Source organism: Diplotaxodon limnothrissa, linkage group LG19 (genome assembly GCF_057381915.1).
Source record: "Diplotaxodon limnothrissa isolate DT_005_m linkage group LG19, D_limnothrissa_male_GT1.1, whole genome shotgun sequence".
Classification (NCBI taxonomy): Eukaryota; Metazoa; Chordata; class Actinopteri; order Cichliformes; family Cichlidae; genus Diplotaxodon; species Diplotaxodon limnothrissa.
The window spans coordinates 18,623,129-18,643,509 of NC_140614.1; the positions used below are offsets into that span (position 1 = coordinate 18,623,129).

Here is a 20,381-nt window from a genome sequence, read left to right on the forward strand (position 1 = left end):
AGACAAGAGGCCCCCAGAACACAAGAGACCAAGGAAGACCAACAGAGGGGCAGCCGCGCCACTGTCCCAGAAAGAGCTGAGGAGAGTCCCAGATGAGGGCTCACTCAGCAGCCGCGGAGCAGAAGCCAGGGGGAGTTGCAGTGACGCGCCTGTGAGCTCCGCCGGCAGCCAGCTGTGCCTGAGTGACCGAGCCCCAGGCCGAGACGCCGGGGGCACCCCACCTCCGAAGTGGCCCGAGCGAGCCCCAGGCTCCAGGCCCCGATAAGCAGCCGCCAAGGAGTGAGCCCACCCCCAGACACAAAGAACCACCAACGCACCGATGTGAAACCATCATCCTTTTCTTACCTATTTCCCTTTGCTATCGCCATGTTTCCTTCAATTTCTACTTGATTATATTGTTGACTTCTGTCTGAAGCTGAAAACTAAATCAATGAAAATGCTTTTTATGGCTCCTTAGCTGGAGTTTCATTTCCTTTAATGCCAAAATGTACAATCTCATAAAAATCTAGCTGTAGAGCAAAGAGTCCAGAATGTGGACTCTTTGTTTTTGTAAGAGTTTAAGCACTATACATTTCACATTTCAGTTGAATATTGTAGACTATTTTATTCTTATTCTTTTTTTCTTATTCTTCTTATAGTTTTCATTTATAATTATACATATCTAAATTATTATTTTTGCTAAATGAAATGTGATATGTTCATTGAACAGAAGTGGTCGGGTCATTTATTTAACAGCGCTCCAGTGTTCAGGCTAATGGGCTATTTCACATATACAATTGGACTGTATCATTTAAATGTTCTTAATAACATTGGCATTTTGTCCAAATTAAAAATGAGCTTGAAGAGGTTTATTTGTGAGTTTATTGTCTGAGGCTCTTGAATACTTGCCTTTATATCCTCTTCCTTATATTTTTCCTCTTTTATCTTATCATGGGTGGAACTTTGAATGTTGCTTCAGTGTTATTGTAATGCAGTAAATAACGGTTGGCTTCATTTTGGAGGATGTTGTTTATGTTTCTGGTAAGTACTTCAGCTTTTTACCTCCACTGTATATATAAGCCAAACTTCCTTTGTGAAATTAGAAATATGTACAAGAGATTATACAGAGATTATTTGTTGGCATCAAAAAGATCATACCATTCTTGAACCGTCCGATTCATTTTAATCAGATCTTTATGTTTATCTTTACGAATTGGACTTATATTCTTCGCGCTCATCGATATATTAGTCAGCCACATCCACACAAACACACACAAAAATGGCGACTATTTTGTTTTGTGCTCAGATCACCTGGAGTGATGTAACTGCTTCTGGTGACAGACAGCAGAGGACAGTGGGCTGGCTGTCAGCCAGTCTCAGGTGGAGCTGCTGCTCAGACTCTCCAACACTCACACGGGGACAGGCACAGCACAGTCATGAAGATAACCTGAAGGTAAGCCTCTGCTCTGAAAAGAGGTTCCTCTTTCCTTTATTGCATTATCAAGGCAAGAGCTGAAAGAACAAAATCCTGAGCACAGGTGAATCATGCCATTTTACAAATCTGCCTTAGAATAAGACTCTACATATTTCAGTGGTAGAGTTCATGTTATTATAAGTTTGTCTGCTAAGGATCACAGTTTGGTGCCAAAGGCAGTACCTGTGGGAAGTCATGACGGACTTTTGGCTGATTTCTGTTCCACTGGACAAAACAAGTTTAACCAGTGTAGAGAAACTCAAGCGCACCATTGTCAAAACCAACCTGGCCTCCTCCTGCTGCAAGTTCTCCATTCCAGATCTTAAGGTGAGGATGTGCATCATCTGAATGATAAAAAAAATGGTATTGTGTCTCAGCCCTAACAAAAACAAAGAGTAAGTGGCGCGAGTGTGTGTTAACTCTGTGTTTGTAGCAGTACAGGAGAGTGATGGTGTTTGGTGTCTTTCTCTGATGAAGAGGTAAAGGCTCAGGTTGCTCTCTACAGTTTGAGGCAAAATTTCCATCTGAATCGTTTCACTCAACGTGATCAATGAGCATCTTGTCTTCCAGGAAATGCATTTCCGTATCATCAAGAGTTCAGACATTAAGCAGCTTTAGATGTAGTGATTGTAAATGCAGGGTCTTATGAAGTCAGATTTATTAAACGCAGGTTGCAGTAACATTAACTGTGCTGTGTGTGCCGTGACCTCAGGTGGGAGTACTGGACAGTCTGCTCAGCGTGTCAGATGATCTTTCCAAACTCGACACGCTGGCTGAAAGGTAAAAAAGCTGAATGTGCTGCTCTCAATCTGTTCCTGCTGATTAATGAATACGTTTGTCTCATTAATCATCGCATGTTTGCATTTTCATGTGCGGCTTTGTTCCTCATTAAGACCCAATGATTCTGAGCTCCTGTGCAGTCTGTGCCATGATTAATTGATGGTCAGGGGCAGCTATCGGTTAGTTTTCCCTCCTGCTTTTAAATTCACTGCTGGTGCATTTGAGCTGACACAGTGCAGACTTTAAAGAGACAGTTCACCCTAAAGTAAAATGAGTATTAAAGGTAAGAACTTAAACACAAAGAACCCCATAAATCCAACTAAAGTTAAAAATTTACTTATGCGACTGAAAAAAATAAGGAAACAAACTGGGAAAAGCAGGACATGGGCCAGAAAAACAGATTTAAATGCTAGGAAAAGTGAAAATCATAACAAAACTTTAATTATGACAGCAGATACTTTAGACTAGTTGCATTAATTAAAACTATGAAACCTATAATTCACTACTAAGTAATTAATATCTTACTAGCGAAAACAGTAAGAATTTAATTATCAGTTTTTGTCTATTGAAAAGTAAAATCTCAAATATAAGAAATGCAGTTTGAGTTACATGGAAAACATAGAACATGGAAAAAAACAAAACAAAAAACCACAAAGAGGTGTGAATGTCAGTATTTTCAGGTGTTGAAATGTTGAATTGCACAATGAAAATGTAAGAAAGAACTTCACTAAGTAAAAAAGTAAGCATAACTTATGTTGCTGGTAAATGCAGCCATCTGCAACCCTGAAAACCCTGAGGATGGATGGATGGACAGACCCTGGTGATGTCATCCACTGAAGTCTTAATATGAAGCGTGGAGCCCAGACTTTTTTGATATCATAATTTTGCCATTTAATTAAACAGTTGCACAACCATTGAAAGAATTTGGATGTGATTGTATGTGTATTACTGCTTGCAGTGAATTCATAACATAAATAACCCTCCTATCTGATTCAAATAATTACAGTTATGTACCAAATAAAGACTTTAAACTAGCCATTAAGCCCATCAATTGATCAGGAAAGTGTTTAGATGAGAGTTGTGGACTTTTTCCCCCATAGACGTTTATACTACCAGAAGCCTTTTGGCAGCCAGTGGACTCAGGCCTTGCTGGCCATTTGAAAGAATGCAGGTGCGAGGCACTTCCGTTTTGGCTTAATTTTCCAGACCTGGAAACTACGGCCATCTATAATAGAATCTAACAGGAACACTTCTCTGTGACGGTCTGTTTCTGACTTACTGAAGAATAGAAATATGACGTATAGGCAAGCAAGCGGGTGTCCTTGAAACACCTCAGCAAGATTTATGAAAAACTAAGCTAAGTGAGCAAAATCATTGCTAAAACCGAGCTCACTCGAGCAACTGGTACACTTGCGAAACTATATAAGAGGCTTGAAAACAGGCAACAGGCAAACCAAGGACAGAAAACAGTTACGTCACACTTGAGGAGCTCTGGACAGTGTAGAGATCTGCACAGAGACAAGTTAGGCAAGCAAGCAAGCAGAGCATCAGGGGAAGTCTTTAATGCAAAAAGATTTCTTTAGTTTTATTCCTTACTTTTTCTTCAGTCTGAGATGTTTCTACATCAGCAGTTCATTGTGCAGGAACTTTATGCAAAACATATAAACACTGTGTAATGATGGTGTTTCTCCTGTCGCCTGGTCAGTGTGATCAAAAAAACATGCCAGTGTATGAAGGAGGTGCTGGAGTCTAGTGACAAAGTGCTGGAAAATGCTTTGGCCAATGGAGGTGAGTCACACACAAACACACACGCTGAGAGTGTTAATTATCTCATAGTAAAACTGGATACAGGCCACATACACACTGCTATTAAGACTAACAGCTACTGAAAAACTCCATTAAAGGCCTGATGCTTTTACTGTAGACTAATGCTTGCAGGCTGTAGGAGAGAACAACAGCAGACCAGGCTAACCAGCATGTCTGATTACTCTCCCCCATCAGACCACAGCAAGAACCAGAGAGCAGCCCTGTCACCCCTGAAAGCTTACCTCAAGTCTCTGAGGGGTATTTTATCTGCTCTTTGAGCTGGAGTGCAGTTCTGTGTGACTCCTATTATAAACCACATCTGTAGTATCTGCTTGATTTTTTTTTTAAAGACATACCAAACCCTAGGTGTGTTTAAAGTTGTGTCATTTGGATACACAACTTGTGTTTTTTCCTCTCTCTCTTAGTTGACTTGATGAACTTCATGATCAAGTTTCAGTGGGACAAAGCAAAATATCCTACATCTCTAACTCTCTCCAGTCTGGCAGAAATCATCAACAAGGTACAACATCATAAAAAAGTGGGGATGATAATTAATGACATAAATATGACAGCAATTTATAACTAAACTCTTGTCAAGACACAAAAAACACAGCAAAGTCACAGTTCACATGCTAACATATTTACCTGTTAGCATACCTTCATATGCAGTTTTATATGACTGGGCGATGTTATAAAATGTTTACATTAGAAGTTACTTACATATTTTATTCATAATCTTAATGAACTGACTCACTTTTCTGATATTTGAAGCATAAAAGCAGTAGTAAAATCCCAACACGAGGCTATAAATAAACCACAGCTAACAATCATCACAACAAACTCTTACATTTTCATATTTTCAAGCCAGAGTTACACTAGATATTGAACAACTCTTTACACAGTGTGTCACAGAAATCCTACTAATGGCAGAGTAAACTAGATTGTACTACTAGATTGTAATTTCACTACATTCAGTTACATTTAAAATGAATAAAGTAGTGCTGTCAGCTAACACATTAACGAGCTAACCACACTAATGCGTTGACGCCATGCAGCCCCACGCACGGGGCAATATGCGCTAACTCGCTAACGGAGACTTGCCATGTTAATGGGGTTATGGCGTTAACGTCATTTTAACGAGATTAACGCTGACATCAGTAGAATAAAGATAAACTTGCAGGTTACATTGTCTTAAAATTGTTTCTGTATTTAGTAAACGCATTACATATTTGATGTGTGTGCTGTTAAAGCTAAATACTACGAGGGAGAAAAAATACTCCTAAAATTGAAAGTGAGCACTACTTTTACAGCTTCTCCTGTTTAAGCTCTGTCCACCAGAACAAGTCACTGCTGATTTTTGACATCACACTTAATTCAGACTTTGTTCCTCCACTTCAAAGTCCTCTGTTTTTAACCATTTCCAACACTTTATTCTAATTATAAACTCTGAAAAGACATTTGGCAAAAACCAAAGCTTTTCCAAAGGCTGAAAACAAATTCTGAAGCAGCTACATGATTCTAGTTCCCTCTCAGATGGTAGAAACATGTTGCCTACCCAAGTTTTAACACCTGCATGTGTTTCAGGAAGTTTCGCAGGTGGAGGCAGAGTTAAAATCACGTTCTGCAGCGTACAACAGTGTGAAAGCGAGCTTGCAAAACCTCGAGCACAAACTAGAGTGAGAAACATTAGTTATATTAAATAGAAATAAATCCCTACATTATCTATAGATATGCATGTTTACATATCTACATACTAAAGTGGAATTTCTGTCTCTGCAGTGGCAATTTACAAACTTGCAGTCTGAATGATGTCGTGAGGAAAGAAGACCTGGTGGTCTCAGAGTACCTCACCACTCTGCTGGTAGTGGTGGCCCGGTCAGTGACACAACATGACTATGTTTTTCTGGGATAGTCTTAATATTAAAATGTTTGTTTCTGCATATTTTCTGGTCACAGAGGGAGCTACTCGCAATGGGAGAGGAGTTACGAGTCGTTGTCAAAATTTGTGGTTCCGCGGTCGAGCAGGTGAGCTGTCTTTATGCACTCTTGGCCATGAGACAAACAATTCTACTCGATCCAAGTACAAGTGCACCGGTAGCTGCTCTCAGCATCCAAAAGGTCAGGCTAAGTAACCGCAGGTGTTTCATTACCGGCAGAAAGTAAGAGTCTTTTGGCCTGGATCTGCAGCAGCGAAAAGAAAATGTCTTTTTTGACAAGTAAAATGTTAAAGTTGACATGAAAAAAATAACTTTGTCATAGCTGACGTGCAGGAAATAATCCAATTTCTATAAAAAAAAAATAATTTCATCCAAAACAGGAAGGGGAAATTGTGAGGGTCATACCAAGTGACACAATACCAATGACAAAAATTGTATATGCATAAATAAATCGCAAGTTAATGTTTCAACTCAATGTAGGGTGTCTTCCTATCACTTGTGCTCATGTTTGTTAAAATTGTTACCAACATAGGACAATCTTGCCAGGAAGAGCCACTGGGGGGGCCAGCAAATTTTGGGAGGTGGCCAGTGCCCCCTTTGCCCCCCTTGGAGGCACCCCTGATCCAAGAAATCTACTTATCACTTGTAAGACACTCTTTTGTCAGTATAAGGCCTAGACAGCTAAATTGATAATTGTTTAACTTCTAGAAAATAACACTCCACATTCCATCTTAGTTTTTGTAACATTCATACACTTACTGGCCACTATATTAGGTATAACTTGTTGTACTGGTGTAGATTCAGCAAAATGCTGGAAACATTTCTCAGAGATTTTGGTCCATATTGACAGGACAGCATCACGCACATGCGTCAGATTTGTCAGCTAACATCCATGATGCAAAACCTCATTCCACTGCATCCCAAAGGTGCTCTATTTGATTGAGATCTGGTGACTGTGGAGGCCATTTGAGTACAGTGAACTCACTGTCATGCAAGCATTGGAAGCAGCCATCAGCAGATGGGTACACTGTGGTCATAAAGCAATGGACATGGTCAGCAACAGGTGTTCAGATGATACTCAGTTAGTTTGCCAAGATAATATCCCCCACACCATTACACCACCACCACAAGCCTGATGACAATGCAAGATGGATCCATGCTTTCATGTTGTTTATGCCAAATTCTGACCCTACTACTTGGTTTACCTAACAAAGTGGCCGATGAGTGTTTTTCTTACAGTGAACCTGATTTTGCCCATGTAAATCCTATCAACCTGCTATTACATTGTGATCAGTCTGTTAAGGACTCATGACAAATTCCATATAATTCAATTCAGCGTTATTTATATAGCGCCAACAGTTGCTTCAAGGCGCTTTATATTGGCTTAATAAACACAGACTTGAAATGAACCTGCAGCAATAAGTTCAAATGCAAGTAAACACTACTTGACTTACTCCTTGTTGTCTTTTACCTTGTTGCTACATCTTTTCTATTGTTGTCTTATGTGACTGTCAGGAAGCTGTACGAGAACGGAGAGGGGGGAGTCTTCTCAGTGACACTTTTCAAAAGAGCTGTGTGTGAATTCAAAGCCAAAGCCCAGGAAAGCAAGTAAGCAGGATGGTGTGACAGAAAACACCCAATATAGTCAAATCTGTGTTGTCTGTTTGAATTACCAAAGTGTAGCCTCTGGTCCACACAGGTTCTTTGTGCGGGACTACAGCTTTGATCTGGAGGAGCAGAAACAGCGGGAGATTATGCAGCTTAGTTTTCACAAAAAGGAGCAATATGTGAGTCAAACATTACACACACTCTCTGAAGGTTTTTTTTTTTATGTTTTATTAATGCGCTTCTCTCTTTCACAGGGAATCTTTGTACGCTGGCTGAAGGTGAATTTCAGTGAAGTGTTTGTTGCCTGGATTCACTTGAAAGCATTGCGGGTGTTTGTGGAATCAGTCCTGAGGTCGGCACCTGATGACAGTGATGATTTTTTTTTCGTGAAGAAGGCTCGCGATTGATTCATGTGATGATATTGCCTTTCAGGTATGGGTTACCTGTGAATTATCAGGCTCTTCTACTGCAGACTGACAGGAAGCACTCGAAGAAACTCAAAGAAGAACTCGCTTCACTGTTTGTGCATCTGGACCCCACCGCCAGCATTACTGATGTAAGAAGCCATAGTGTTATAATGTTGTCATTATAGTAATGTAAAGCACAGACATACAGAAGATGGATGCACCAACATTAGTTGGAAAAGCCACAAATTGAGGGATTTAACTGACAACATCTTGTTTGTTGAAGCTGGGAGGGACCATATATGGATGAAAGCATGAAGTTGTCATCTAATGCTGGCCTCGTCAGTTGTGTGCTACATAGATTTATCACACAGACACAGATATCTGAAAATTAGTGGAAGGAATGATCTGGGCCATTTTGTACGGTATTCATTGTGTTGTCTTTTGCAAACATACCCATGATACTTTCCTTAGTAAAAGATGAAATGTCCACCTTAATGTTGTTCTTTAAAAAAAACTGTTAACACTAATGGGAAACATGGTGTATCCAAGTGAAGCTTTTGTGTGACTCAGTAAATCAAACAGAGCCTCAAAATTATGAGTTTGGGTAGAGTTAGGCAGCAAGGTGGCTCACAACAACCGTGGCCAGGTTAAATCAGCTTATCAAATAGATACGTAGGAGAATCTGATCTGCACTGTGTTACAGATGAGCTCATTTGCTGGGAGTGCTCGACTTGATGGCCTGCCTGAACTAATCCTGATAAACTAAAAATGAGCTTTTTGCAGGTAGACATTATTTAAAAATTTCAAACCTTATTTTTTTCAACAATATGCAATCTCATAACAGTTGAATTATTTGCTATTTAATTTGATTGGAAACTTGCTGTAGTTTACTTTTTAAATAAGAGTGTTTCTACAAAAGTAGCACAGACAGAAGTATGAGATTTCATTTTTGAACAGTGGAACATTCGTAGTGTACTCTTGGACCCCTTTTAACTGTTGTAACAGCTTTTACTTCTCTGGGTTTGACTGTAAGCACTTTCCTCAATGTGCACAGTTATTTTGCTGCTTGGTGATGTAAAATGTAAATTTTTACCTGAACCTTTTCATGTAGCCTGTTTTTTTTTTGTTTTTTTTAGGTTAAAAATATTAAACATTTTGAAATCAAGACTCAAGCAACAACAAATAACTTAAAGCTAAATGTTTTCACAAATTAATTGTGCATGATGTGCATCTGCTGCAGGCAGGATTTGGATGCAAATGCAGAAACACAGGAGACAGGAATAAAGTCAAACACAGGTTTAATGCTGCACTCATACAAAATAGAAAATAAAAGCTGGACAGGAATGAGAAATCCAATAACTAGTGAAACAGAGCAGGGCCACACACAGAACCATGAGGGAGAACAAAACGAAGACCCCACACAAATTGAAGGAATATGGATACAAGGTGATTAATGCAAACAAGAGACACCTGGGAGGACAGCTGAACCCAACTGAGGCAACGAGACAAGGGATGTGAAACTTAATACAAAGCACTAGAGACAAATAAGTAATAAAATAAAACAGGAAGTAACTAAACACGGGAACAAACTAAGAAATAAACTGAAGATATTTAACAACAGCAGAACCCAAATGACCAAAAAACGGCAAAAGACCCAAGAACATGACAGAATTATTGCAAATAGTTTATTGGGTAAAATTGTATCGTTATATAAGATCAGTGACAGACCAACAAGTGAAGTGCTTTCCCAGATTGTTGATGTCTGAGTGAGGAAGAACCTGTCAGCAGTCAGCAGGAAATAACATATCTCTCAGTCAAGTTCACTCGTGACCTTCGAGACAACAGAGAGAAAAAGGAAATAATAAAAACATACAAACTCAAGCTGAATTTAGTGAAACACTGCTGCTGGTTCAGTGTGTGCGTGACTGTTTTCTGTGTCTGATCTGCAAACAGGTGAGCTGTGACATCCCAGGACTCTGTCAGCAGGAGTACTTCTCCTACATCTGCTTTCATATCAGCACCAACGTGTTGGACATCAGCTAGCTGTCAACAGCAAGACTGAAAGAGCAAGCACCCACAAGCTGTGGTTTGTTCCCATTCAGTCACTCACAGCCAGAAACATAAAGACCCCGATGGCTAAAATAAAACCGGAGAATATAAATATATTGTTTTCAACATTTCCCTTAAAGGAGAAAGATGTAAGGTGTAAATACAGGAAGGTGTAAATAATCCTTGGGTTGTCTTCACCACAAAGCAAGCTGCACGTGTCCTGTGTTTGTCATGTGCTGCACATGGAATTGTGGAAAACCTTAAAATATGTGTAATATCAGAGGGATTTTTTTTTCAGGGATTCATTTTAAAACTATATGTACTGTAAATATTAATGTCGGTTTCAAACATTTTAGGTGAGCACATTATTTCTAGAAATCTTACAGCTTGCACAAATAAAATGGATTTCTTCATTCACCATTGCCTGTTATTCTGCAAGACAGCCTAGTACATTTAGAAATGCATTATCCAGAGAATGGATTCATGAATCTGTATAAAAACATCACTTGTGACCCAATTTAGATCAGAATGTTCATGTGTTGCAAGTCTCAAAATCTTAAAGTGGGGCCGTTCTGCTCATTTTCAACTCCATAGTGTTTTTCTGGATTCTGGAGATTATGTATCGGAATTTCAGGAGCGGGACCACGCCTCCAAACACGCTCCTTCCGGTTGTCATCTATATATCCGGTTGTTCAGTGATGACGCGACGAATCCTACTTCCGGGTCTAAAGTAGTCTGCGTTTAATATGGCATTTGTGTTGTTAACATGTTTAATGTTATGTATTTTCTTCTATTTGATCTCAAAAAGCTCCTAAAACAGTCAGTGATCACTGTTGACCTCCCTCGGCTTTTATTACCGCTAATCATTTATTTAAGCTCAGTTTTTAAAACCTTAGGATGTAACTACAGCCCAGCCCATGCAGCAGTATATGAATGACTAACCTCGTATTGTGGATGGATTATCTCAGTTGTTCTCCTGGCTGAAGTTTGGTCCTTTTACAGCATCCTGCCATGCGATTACATTTGTTCCTGACCACCGAGAACACTCACGGTAACTTTTATCGAGTGGGAAAAAAGTTAGCTTGTTTATATTATGCTAACATAGCTGTGTCGCTAGCGGTCACGTAGCACATCATTATATACCAGCTAGCCAAACTTCAGTAACCCTACAAACGTCACTGCTGTTTAGCTTTCTGTCTTCATTTATGTTGGAAGTGATAACAGAGCTGTACGTTTTAATTTGTTTCCAAAACCCCGCAGTCAGGACATGCTATATTGTATTTAGATAGAAGCTAGCGAGCTATCTCCCTGCTAACTTCTAACTCCGTTAAATGTCATAAATTCCGTTTTCATGGATGCCTGGATGTTAAACTCAATTGTTACACCTGGCAGAGCAGAACGCTGATCATTTTATTAAAGATGAAGACTTTAGACAGTTTTTCAACTCTCAGTAATGCCATAGTGATCGTTTGATATATGGACCTGCAGCGGAGTTTAGACCCAGACACGGCTAGTGACGTCAGACTGAACAACCGGATAGGTTCCCCCCAGTTCAGCAAACTGTTCATTGTCGTTTACGTGCAAACAGGGTCCATTCTTGGCGAATACCTTTAAAAACAGCTCATCTCTTAGGAGTAATGTAATTTTACGTTAATAACTACTCAAGCTCGGCATCCATCGCTTTTCCTCCGGCGGCGCTTCCAAAAAACCGAATGCTGAGGACCTTCTAGCAGTTTTCTCGCCACCCTACATACGGTCTGCTACATCCATCCATCCAGTCGGTTTATCTCCGCTAAATCCAGTCATGAAGTAACTCCGGCCGCCCGCCACTTCAGCGAAAACCAGCGAAGTCGCCCGCCAGCAGAACTCACAGCTCCTCTCATGTTGCTCCGAAACGGGTCACAGGCCGGGCGAGTTAGCCACCAGCGCCGAATCCACGCTTCCAAACAAATCGCAGCTCCAACAGCTCCACCCACCCGCCAGCGCCAGGTAGCAGGGGGAAGCTCAGCTCTGTTCTCGTTCCCACTAACACCATTTAATGCAAGCTGGAAATCTGTCGCTAGCGCCATACTCTCAACTGTTCTCCATCGTCGTGATGTTTCCATCCCTCCTTTTGCTAAATGCTCATCCAAGTTGGCACTGGGTTGCCCAGTTCTTCCCTGTCCGCCATTCGCAAACGCAGCAGCAAGCTCCCTACCACTTAATTGCCAGTTTCTCAGGAAAGAACACACACACACACACACACACACACACACACACATACACACACACACACACACACACACACACACACACACACTCCGCAGCAAACGTGGGCAACGAGTTGCCAGGTTTGCAGCCACTCATCCCTCCTCTGCTAAACTTTGCAGCAAACCTTGGCACCGAGTTGCCAGGTTCCCAAACTCTCATCTGCTGAACTCTGCAGCAAATGTTGGCACCGAGTTGCCAGGTTCTCGGCCACTCATCCCTCCTCTGCTACAGGTTCTCGGCCACTCATCCCTCCTCTGCTACAGGTTCTCGGCTACTCATCCCTCCTCTGCTACAGGTTCTCGGCCACTCAACCCTCTTCTGCTAAACTCTGCAGCAAACATCGCACTGGGTTGCCAGCCTCTCAGCCGCTCATCCCTCCTCCACAAAATTCTGCAACAAACCTGGCACAGAGTTGCCAGGTTCCCAACCTAAACTCTGCAGCAAACGTCAGCACTGAGTGGCCAGGTTCCCAACCTCTCATCTGCAAAACTCTGCAACAAACCTTGGCACCGGGTTGCCAGGTTCTCAGCCACCCATCCATCCTTCGCAAATTTCTGCACCGGGTTGCCAAGTTCCTTTCTCCTTCGTTCGCAAAAGCAGCAGCAAGCTTTTCGACCATCGGGTTGCCAGTTTCTCAGCATAGTTAAGGGGGGAAAAAAGGGCACAGAGTTGCCAGTACTCCTTCCCTCCGTAGCAAATGCAGCATGCTTCGGGCACAGAGTTTCAAGGTTCACTGCCTCTTCCCTCCTCGGCTAAACTCCATAGCAAATGTCGGCACCGGGTTGCCAGGTTCCTTTATCCCTCATTCGCGAAAGCAGCAGCAGCTTTTCTACCATCGGATTGGCAGTTGTCTGCATAGACAAATAAATAAAAAGGCACCAGGTTGCCAGGTTTTTCTTCATCCCCCATTTGCATGCAGCATCTAGCTTCCCTACTACCGAACTGCCAGTTTCTCCGCTTCTATCATTGCAAGCAGCAGCAAACCCTTCTAGCACAGTGGTGTTAGGTTCTTGCTATATCTGCCATGTGCAAACCGCAGTGACAAGCTTCTTACCCCTGAGTTGCCAGTTCCTGTCCATCCATCATGGCTAGAGAATCCTTCAAGCTGGTTCCTTCTATATCCATCATTCGTAATCACAGCAGCAATCTTCTTCCACCACGTTGCCAGTTTCTCTGCATCCGTTATTGCAAAGCAGTAGTAAACCCTTCTGGCACCGAGATGCCAGGTTCTCTCTTTATCCCTCATTCGCAAATGCAGCAGCATGCTTTCTGCACCGCAATGCCAGTTTCGCTGCCATCTTTCCTGCCTTAGCAAAGGAAAGGTGAACCTTCGTGGTACCGAGATGCCAGGTTCTGTCCTCTATTGCTCCTTTTAAGACATCCAAACTGCGTCGTGCACATAATTCTTCATGGCGTCCCTTCATTTCTCATGTGCTTTCACTAGCATCATCAGGCATTCACCCTCGACACAATCATTCGAGACTGCTCTCTAAGTCGACTCACAGTTCTGACTGCGTCTGAACGGCTTATCATCTCCCACGAAGTCCAGTGGACTCGCACTCTGCTCTCGGACGATTTTGGGGGTTATTATTATACGGATTATTTTCCTCTAATCAGTCTTTCATATGGGCTCAAAATGTGGTCATAAATATTTTGTACTTGTAAAAAAGATTTGTATGTGTAAAAAAGATTTGTGTGTGCGTAAAAAAGATTTGTATGTGTAAAAAGAATTTGTGTGTGCGTAAAAAAGATTTGTATGTGTAAAAAATATTTGTATGTGTAAAAAGAATTTGTGTGTGCGTAAAAAAGATTTGTGTGTGCGTAAAAAAGATTTGTATGTGTAAAAAAGATTTGTGTGTGCGTAAAAAAGATTTGTGTGTGGACTTAGAAAAAAAAACCCTGCAAGTTACAAGTACGGATTTTTGACCCTATTTTTCTTCCCTTCATCTGATTGGTCAATGTCATGTCAATCACAAATGTAACAATCCAATCAGAGAACAGATGGGTTTGGCTGTCGAGGGGCGCTTTTTTTGAACTGCAGGTCTTTGAAGGGAATAAATGCCCTTTTACATGCCAACCCAGCGTTTTCCTTCATCACCACGAAGGAAAACAGTCTGTGGTCGTCCAAGTTTGGTGATTTTTATGTCACAGGTCTATGTGTTTAATACAGGGACTTCCACAGCCTTTTCAACAGCGCTGCGGACCGCGGGGTGGGGGCGGGCAGTGTTTTGGAAATGACAGTCTTTATTACAAAGCTTTCTTCGTTATGAATTAGCATACATGTTTTTATTGAACATTTGAAGAACTAGCAAAAAAAACAAACTCTTGTAGAGGACATAAAGTCAGAGATAAAAACGACAAGGAGCAGGTGCATCTAGTACAGGTAGAGCTGCTGCAAAAACCCACAGAGCCCAGCAGCCAGCGTAACAAATTCTGGATCCTTTGCTTTTAGTTAGCAGTTAGCATTAGCAGCACATCCTGCGTCCGATGTGAAAGGACTTTTATGCTGTGCACTGTGACTCACAGCAATGGTCCTGGGTCAGCCCTGACTTTTTTTTAAACTAATCCTAAAGCAATAATGTTATTTCTAACCACTGATATACCACAACCTTTTCCTTTCAACAGCTACTGAAAGTTAGGGGACCTAGCTGCTATCGGATATTTATATAGCGATCCTCCAGCTTCAAACGGTATCACCCTTCAAGGACCTGCAGTTCAAAAAAGCGCCCCTCCGACAGCCAAACCCATCTGTTCTCTGATTGGATTGTTACATTTGTGATTGACATGACATTGACCAATCAGATGAAGGGAAGAAAAATAGGGTCAAAAATCCGTACTTGTAACTTGCAGGGGTTTTTTTTCTAAGTCCACACACAAATCTTTTTTACGCACACACAAATCTTTTTTACACATACAAATCTTTTTTACGCACACACAAATCTTTTTTACACATACAAATCTTTTTTACACACACACAAATCTTTTTTACACATACACAAATTCTTTTTACACATACAAATCTTTTTTACGCACACACAAATCTTTTTTACACATACAAATCTTTTTTACAAGTACAAAATATTTATGACCACATTTTGAGCCCATACTTTCAATTCATTAACTCTTCCCGAGCTGGTGCTGTCACTTCTGTTAATTCAGAAATCAGCTCAGTCGTTATTGCTAACTTATCTGAAGTAATTAACCAGCTAAGCACCCCGGTGCTGTATAAATAAGTCGAATCGAAAAATCAAATTATTCCGCTGACGTCTTCGACCTTCGTATCGCACAGTTGTTACTGCTTCTAGGGGGTGCCTTCTTTGGGGATCTGCCAGGCCCAGGAGCCGTCGCCAGTCCCCTTCAAGGCCTTCCCCAAACCGCAGCTCAATTCATGTCCAAGCATTCACCTTTACCTACTAAAACGCTGTCAAACCTAAAATGACGACGTGGGCCCAGCTAGTGAAATAAAGTACTTTTGCATGATTCACAGTTCACACCTATGCTATATCAGGCCTTGGTGCAGCTTCTTAGATCCTCCCCCCTTTACAACTCCCCCTTTTTAAACCATCTTTTTTCTCACTCGTTGCCTTTCATAAATAGAAACTTTGAGAGCAGGTGAGTGAGGCTGCTGTGTTCAGAGCCAGATCTGTGTGCCTGAAATGACCATATTTGGAATTTCCCCTCAGTGATATCACACAAATACAAGGGTGAGAAAAGAGCTCCTTTTGCCATTCACTATGAATATCCACTACTGGAACTGTACATGTATCTAAAAACAATAAAGAAAAGCAAAACAGGTTCACTTTGAAAGTAGTCACCATGTTGTAACAACCCACGGGCAGGGATAGCTCAGTAGGTAGAGCGGTCAATATTCAGAGTAAAATTTCTAATCAGTTTTTTTTTTAATTAGCCAGTATATTTTTTATAGTGTGTACAATCACCAGGTGGTGTTGCCAATTAAAGCAGTACTGACATTTTTGCAATAACAACATGCAGCGTGTGGAAAAACACTACCGTAATTCGGTTTTCTTAGGCTTTAAGGTGGGCTGTGATCAAGTGCTTAACAGACATCTGCAGCCAACTCTGCTCAACAGCTGGAGACCAGTGGTGCATTTTCCAATACTATCATTCTGTTTAGTATGTTGATTGATTTTGTATGGTTTACTAAGATTTCATATGCCCCAGTAGCAAATATGTGAAATGCAATATGCCAGCAATTGCTAAGATGCCAAGATATCCTAATGCATCTGGTTGCATTTAGCAGTATGCACGCCCACAAGTTTTTCCTCTGATATAAATAATATCTGATCCATGTGTTGCCTATTACAAGATTACGTTTGGGGACTCAGTATCGTCTGTGATGCAGAAGGTAAATTTTGTGCTGCAACAGGTATGAGAAGGTAAACATTCACAGTGTGGATTAAATATGAAGTTTGTCATAATTGTAAGCATACTACAGCAGCATGCACCTCTGCAGTAGTGATAATAAAGAGGACCTTTGCATGTATTTAATGTGTTAATAAGAAGAAAAAAATATCATCTAAACATGTTGCTAACTGGATGAAAATACTCTTTGTACCACTAGTAGTATATAGCAGTACTAGTTTACTTCAGGGGTTCCTAACATGAGCTCACAAGGGTCACAAGCTGCATTTCAGGTTTTGTAAGATGATTAACAGCACACCAAAGAAGAAAATATAGTTTTGTCAAATGCTTACTTTTTTTTTACTGTTGAACTTATGACTAATTCTTGTTTGGCCTTGGATTCTTATATGGTGTTTTATGTGGACCAGTGTGAAGCTTGAGTCAGATTACACCAAAGAAAAATCTGCAATGAGAAAATATAGAAAGCCAAAAGCACTGCACAGTTGGAGGGAATAAAAACTCCAATAAACTAACCAAATAAACTAAACACAGGAAAGATTGGAAAGGGAGAAAGATTAGATGACATCCTTACTGAAAGAGAACACACAGTCTATATGTATACGTACACGCCAGGAAGTGGGATAATAAGGTGTGGGTAAACTCAACTGAAACAATATCAAGGATGAAAAAAGAACAGTGAAGAGAAGTAAAAATACAAAACACCACACAAGGAGCTAAAATTTGAAATAGAGAAGTCTCCTGCTTTTGGTTTACACCTGTAAAAGGAAAACACTCATGAGCACAGGGAAGGTAAAACCTATACACATACAACAGAAACCAAGAATCACCTGCAGGCACCGCAATAACCTCAGCTCATGTTGGCACCTTGTAATCAGAGTAAGGACTTACCAGCTTCTGAAACTGAGATTTGGAGTTTACGTGCACAGTGTAACTTATACTAAGGAAAAGGAAAAAACTCAACCGCAAAGTTACTCCAATGGATACGAGTCCACTAGCAGACCTCACCTATGGAAGATACTGTTTTTTGTTATTGATTAATTAATTGATCAGTTTTTGCAGTCAATCACAAAGACAAAAACATTAGGATCATGAAAAAATATAGCTAGTGCTTCCTTAAAGTAGCATAAATTGTAAATAGTCAAGTGAAAGTGATACAAAAAAATAATAATTGCGTTTAAATGAAATACTTGAGTAAATGTATTCAGTTACTTTCTACAGTTGAATTGTTATTCAGTACATGGTCACCAGAGAGTGCACTGTCTCTGCTGTGTGCATGAACCATTTTATCTGATGTCTGATATAAATAATATCATGTTTCCTGCTGTAAGATTACCTTTGGAGACAGTACAGGAGCTGATTGGTGGATTAATTCCATTCTATGATGCACAGTGTGGAAATGTTAAATTTAGAAAAGTATCAAGTGAAGAATAAGGATATAAAGCCATTCTGCACAGTTTGTGTGTTTAATAGTTAATTGTGTTGTTTAATTGTTTCTGGGCTTTATTTAGGGCCAAAAGCTTTACTGTATTACTGCAGTGATAAAAGGGAGGCCTGCGATAGAGATGATAGATGTTGAGGTTGTTCTCTCTTAGTCCGTGTGTGTGAAAAAAAGAGAGCGAGGGAGAGAGAGAGAGAGAGCGTTAGAAAAAGCTGGCTGCTCTAACTCTGCCATTCAGTGCGCCAAGCAGTCTGGAAGAGAAGCATTTTACGCGCAAGCCATCATGGGCATTAACTCCGGTTAGTAAGCTTCATTTTTGCATTTTAGGATCAACAAGTATTGATCAGTTGATAAAATGTGGACAATTCCGAAGCCAAACTACAGAGCTGGTTTGTGCGCCGAAGGGGAGATTGCTGTGAACATCGGCGGAGTCAGAGTGGTGCTTTTCGGGGATGTTTTGAACCGCTACCCGGAGAGCAGACTGGCTGAGTTGGTGAACTGCTCAACTCAGAATTCCGAACTTATCTCGACACTTTGCGATGACTTCGATCCGGGCAGAAAGGAGTTTTACTTTGATCGAGATCCCGACGCGTTCAAGTGCATCATCGACGTTTATTACTTTGATGAAATCCACATCAAACGCGGCATTTGCCCCATCTGCTTCATCAAAGAGATGGAGTTTTGGAAAATAGACCAAAATGTTTTAGATGAATGCTGTAAAAGTTACTTAAGTGAGAAGGAGGAAGAGCTGAAAGAAATTGCAAACAAAGTTAAAGTCATTTTGGAGGATATGGAGGTGGATCAGTGCATCACGCGCACCCAGCGTTGCCAGAGGTTCCTTTGGAGGCTGATGGAGAAGCCGGATTCCTCTTTGCCGGCGCGCATCATCGCTATCGCATCCTTCCTTTTCATCTTGGTCTCGGCAGTGGTGATGTGTGTGGGGACCATCCCGGAGCTCCAGGTGATGGACGCTGAAGGGAAACTGGTGGAGCATCCGACTCTGGAGGCGATCGAGACGGTGTGCATGTTGTGGTTCACCGCGGAATTCTTTCTGCGCCTTGCCTCGTCACCAAACAAGCTGCGCTTTGCGCTCTCCATCATGAACATCATAGACTTTATGGCCATCATGCCTTTCTACGTGGTCCTGGCCCTGACTTACCTCGGCACCACATCCATCATGGAGCTGGCAAACGTACAGCAAGCTGTCCAGGCCCTCCGCATCATGCGCATCGCGCGTATTTTCAAGTTGGCGCGCCACTCCTCTGGACTGCAAACTCTGACTTACGCGCTGAAGAACAGCCTCAAAGAGCTGGGGCTGCTGCTTATGTATATGGGCGTGGGCATCTTCGTGTTCTCAGCGCTGGCCTACACTATGGAGCAAAGCCACCCGGAGACTTTATTCCGGAGCATCCCGCAATCTTTTTGGTGGGCCATCATCACAATGACCACAGTGGGCTATGGCGATATCTACCCCAAAACCACTCTGGGCAAGTGCAACGCAGCCGTGAGCTTTCTGTGCGGGGTGATAGCCATCGCGCTGCCCATCCACCCCATCATTAACAACTTTGTCATCTTCTACAACAAGCAGAAAGTTCTGGAGACAGCGGCGAAGCATGAAGTGGAGCTGATGGAGCTAAAGTCCGGCAAGGAGACGCGCAGGAGAAATAGCTATTAGGAGAAAGGAAAACTCTGAGAAGAAAAAAGAAACAAAGACTGAAGCAGGAATTTATTAACTGAGGTGTGACCGAAACAAAAGATTAAAGAAAAAAATAATTAATTCGTTATATTTAGTAAATATATCAAAGGCCCCCAGATAATTCTTTTTTATGAACTCAACGCCTATACAGAGTAACATAATTGTCTTTAGTCCTCTGTCGCTTTGTTTGGGCCATTTTCAATGTGTTGCTTTTGCTTGTGGCCCGTTTATCTCCTTTTGTCATTGTGAAGATTGTTGGCACAGAATTAAAGCTTCTGCATGTGAAAAAATATTGTGCATGTCCTCAGAAAATCATTACATCAATATGAATGAGAATAAAGGCAAATCAGTTCGTCATACACTCAGTTTAGTTAAATACCAGCATGACAAACAATTAGATTAGTCTTTGTCTCTGGGAGAATAATTAGATTTATAAAAGGACCATAGAAAATTTGTACCTATTTATGTTACAGTTTGGTACCTTGTACCTTTTTCCTGAGGGCATCGATTCATGTTCTTTACAAAGGATGTGATTTTTATCCTTAGTGACTTTCAGACTCTGCTTTATCACTGA

At 41.2% G+C, this 20,381-nt stretch overlaps 2 protein-coding genes across 2 annotated transcripts; both read left to right on the plus strand.

Moving 5' to 3' along the window:
* The first annotated feature begins 1,648 nt into the window (after nt 1-1,648).
* On the plus strand, nt 1,649-10,034 carry atp6v1c2 (ATPase H+ transporting V1 subunit C2). The gene is made up of 13 exons (XM_085342800.1): nt 1,649-1,780; nt 2,166-2,233; nt 3,939-4,021; nt 4,235-4,297; nt 4,465-4,559; nt 5,624-5,715; nt 5,819-5,914; nt 5,996-6,064; nt 7,492-7,584; nt 7,676-7,763; nt 7,839-7,936; nt 8,017-8,140; nt 9,945-10,034. Exons 1-13 carry the CDS (start codon nt 1,649-1,651, stop codon nt 10,032-10,034), a joined length of 1,191 nt encoding a protein of 396 aa, XP_085198926.1.
* An 8,432-nt stretch (nt 10,035-18,466) lies between these two features.
* On the plus strand, nt 18,467-19,786 carry LOC146612011 (voltage-gated potassium channel regulatory subunit KCNF1-like). The gene has a single exon (XM_085343245.1). The coding sequence runs from the start codon at nt 18,467-18,469 to the stop codon at nt 19,784-19,786; it is 1,320 nt and encodes a 439-aa protein (XP_085199371.1).
* The last annotated feature ends 595 nt before the right edge of the window (nt 19,787-20,381 follow it).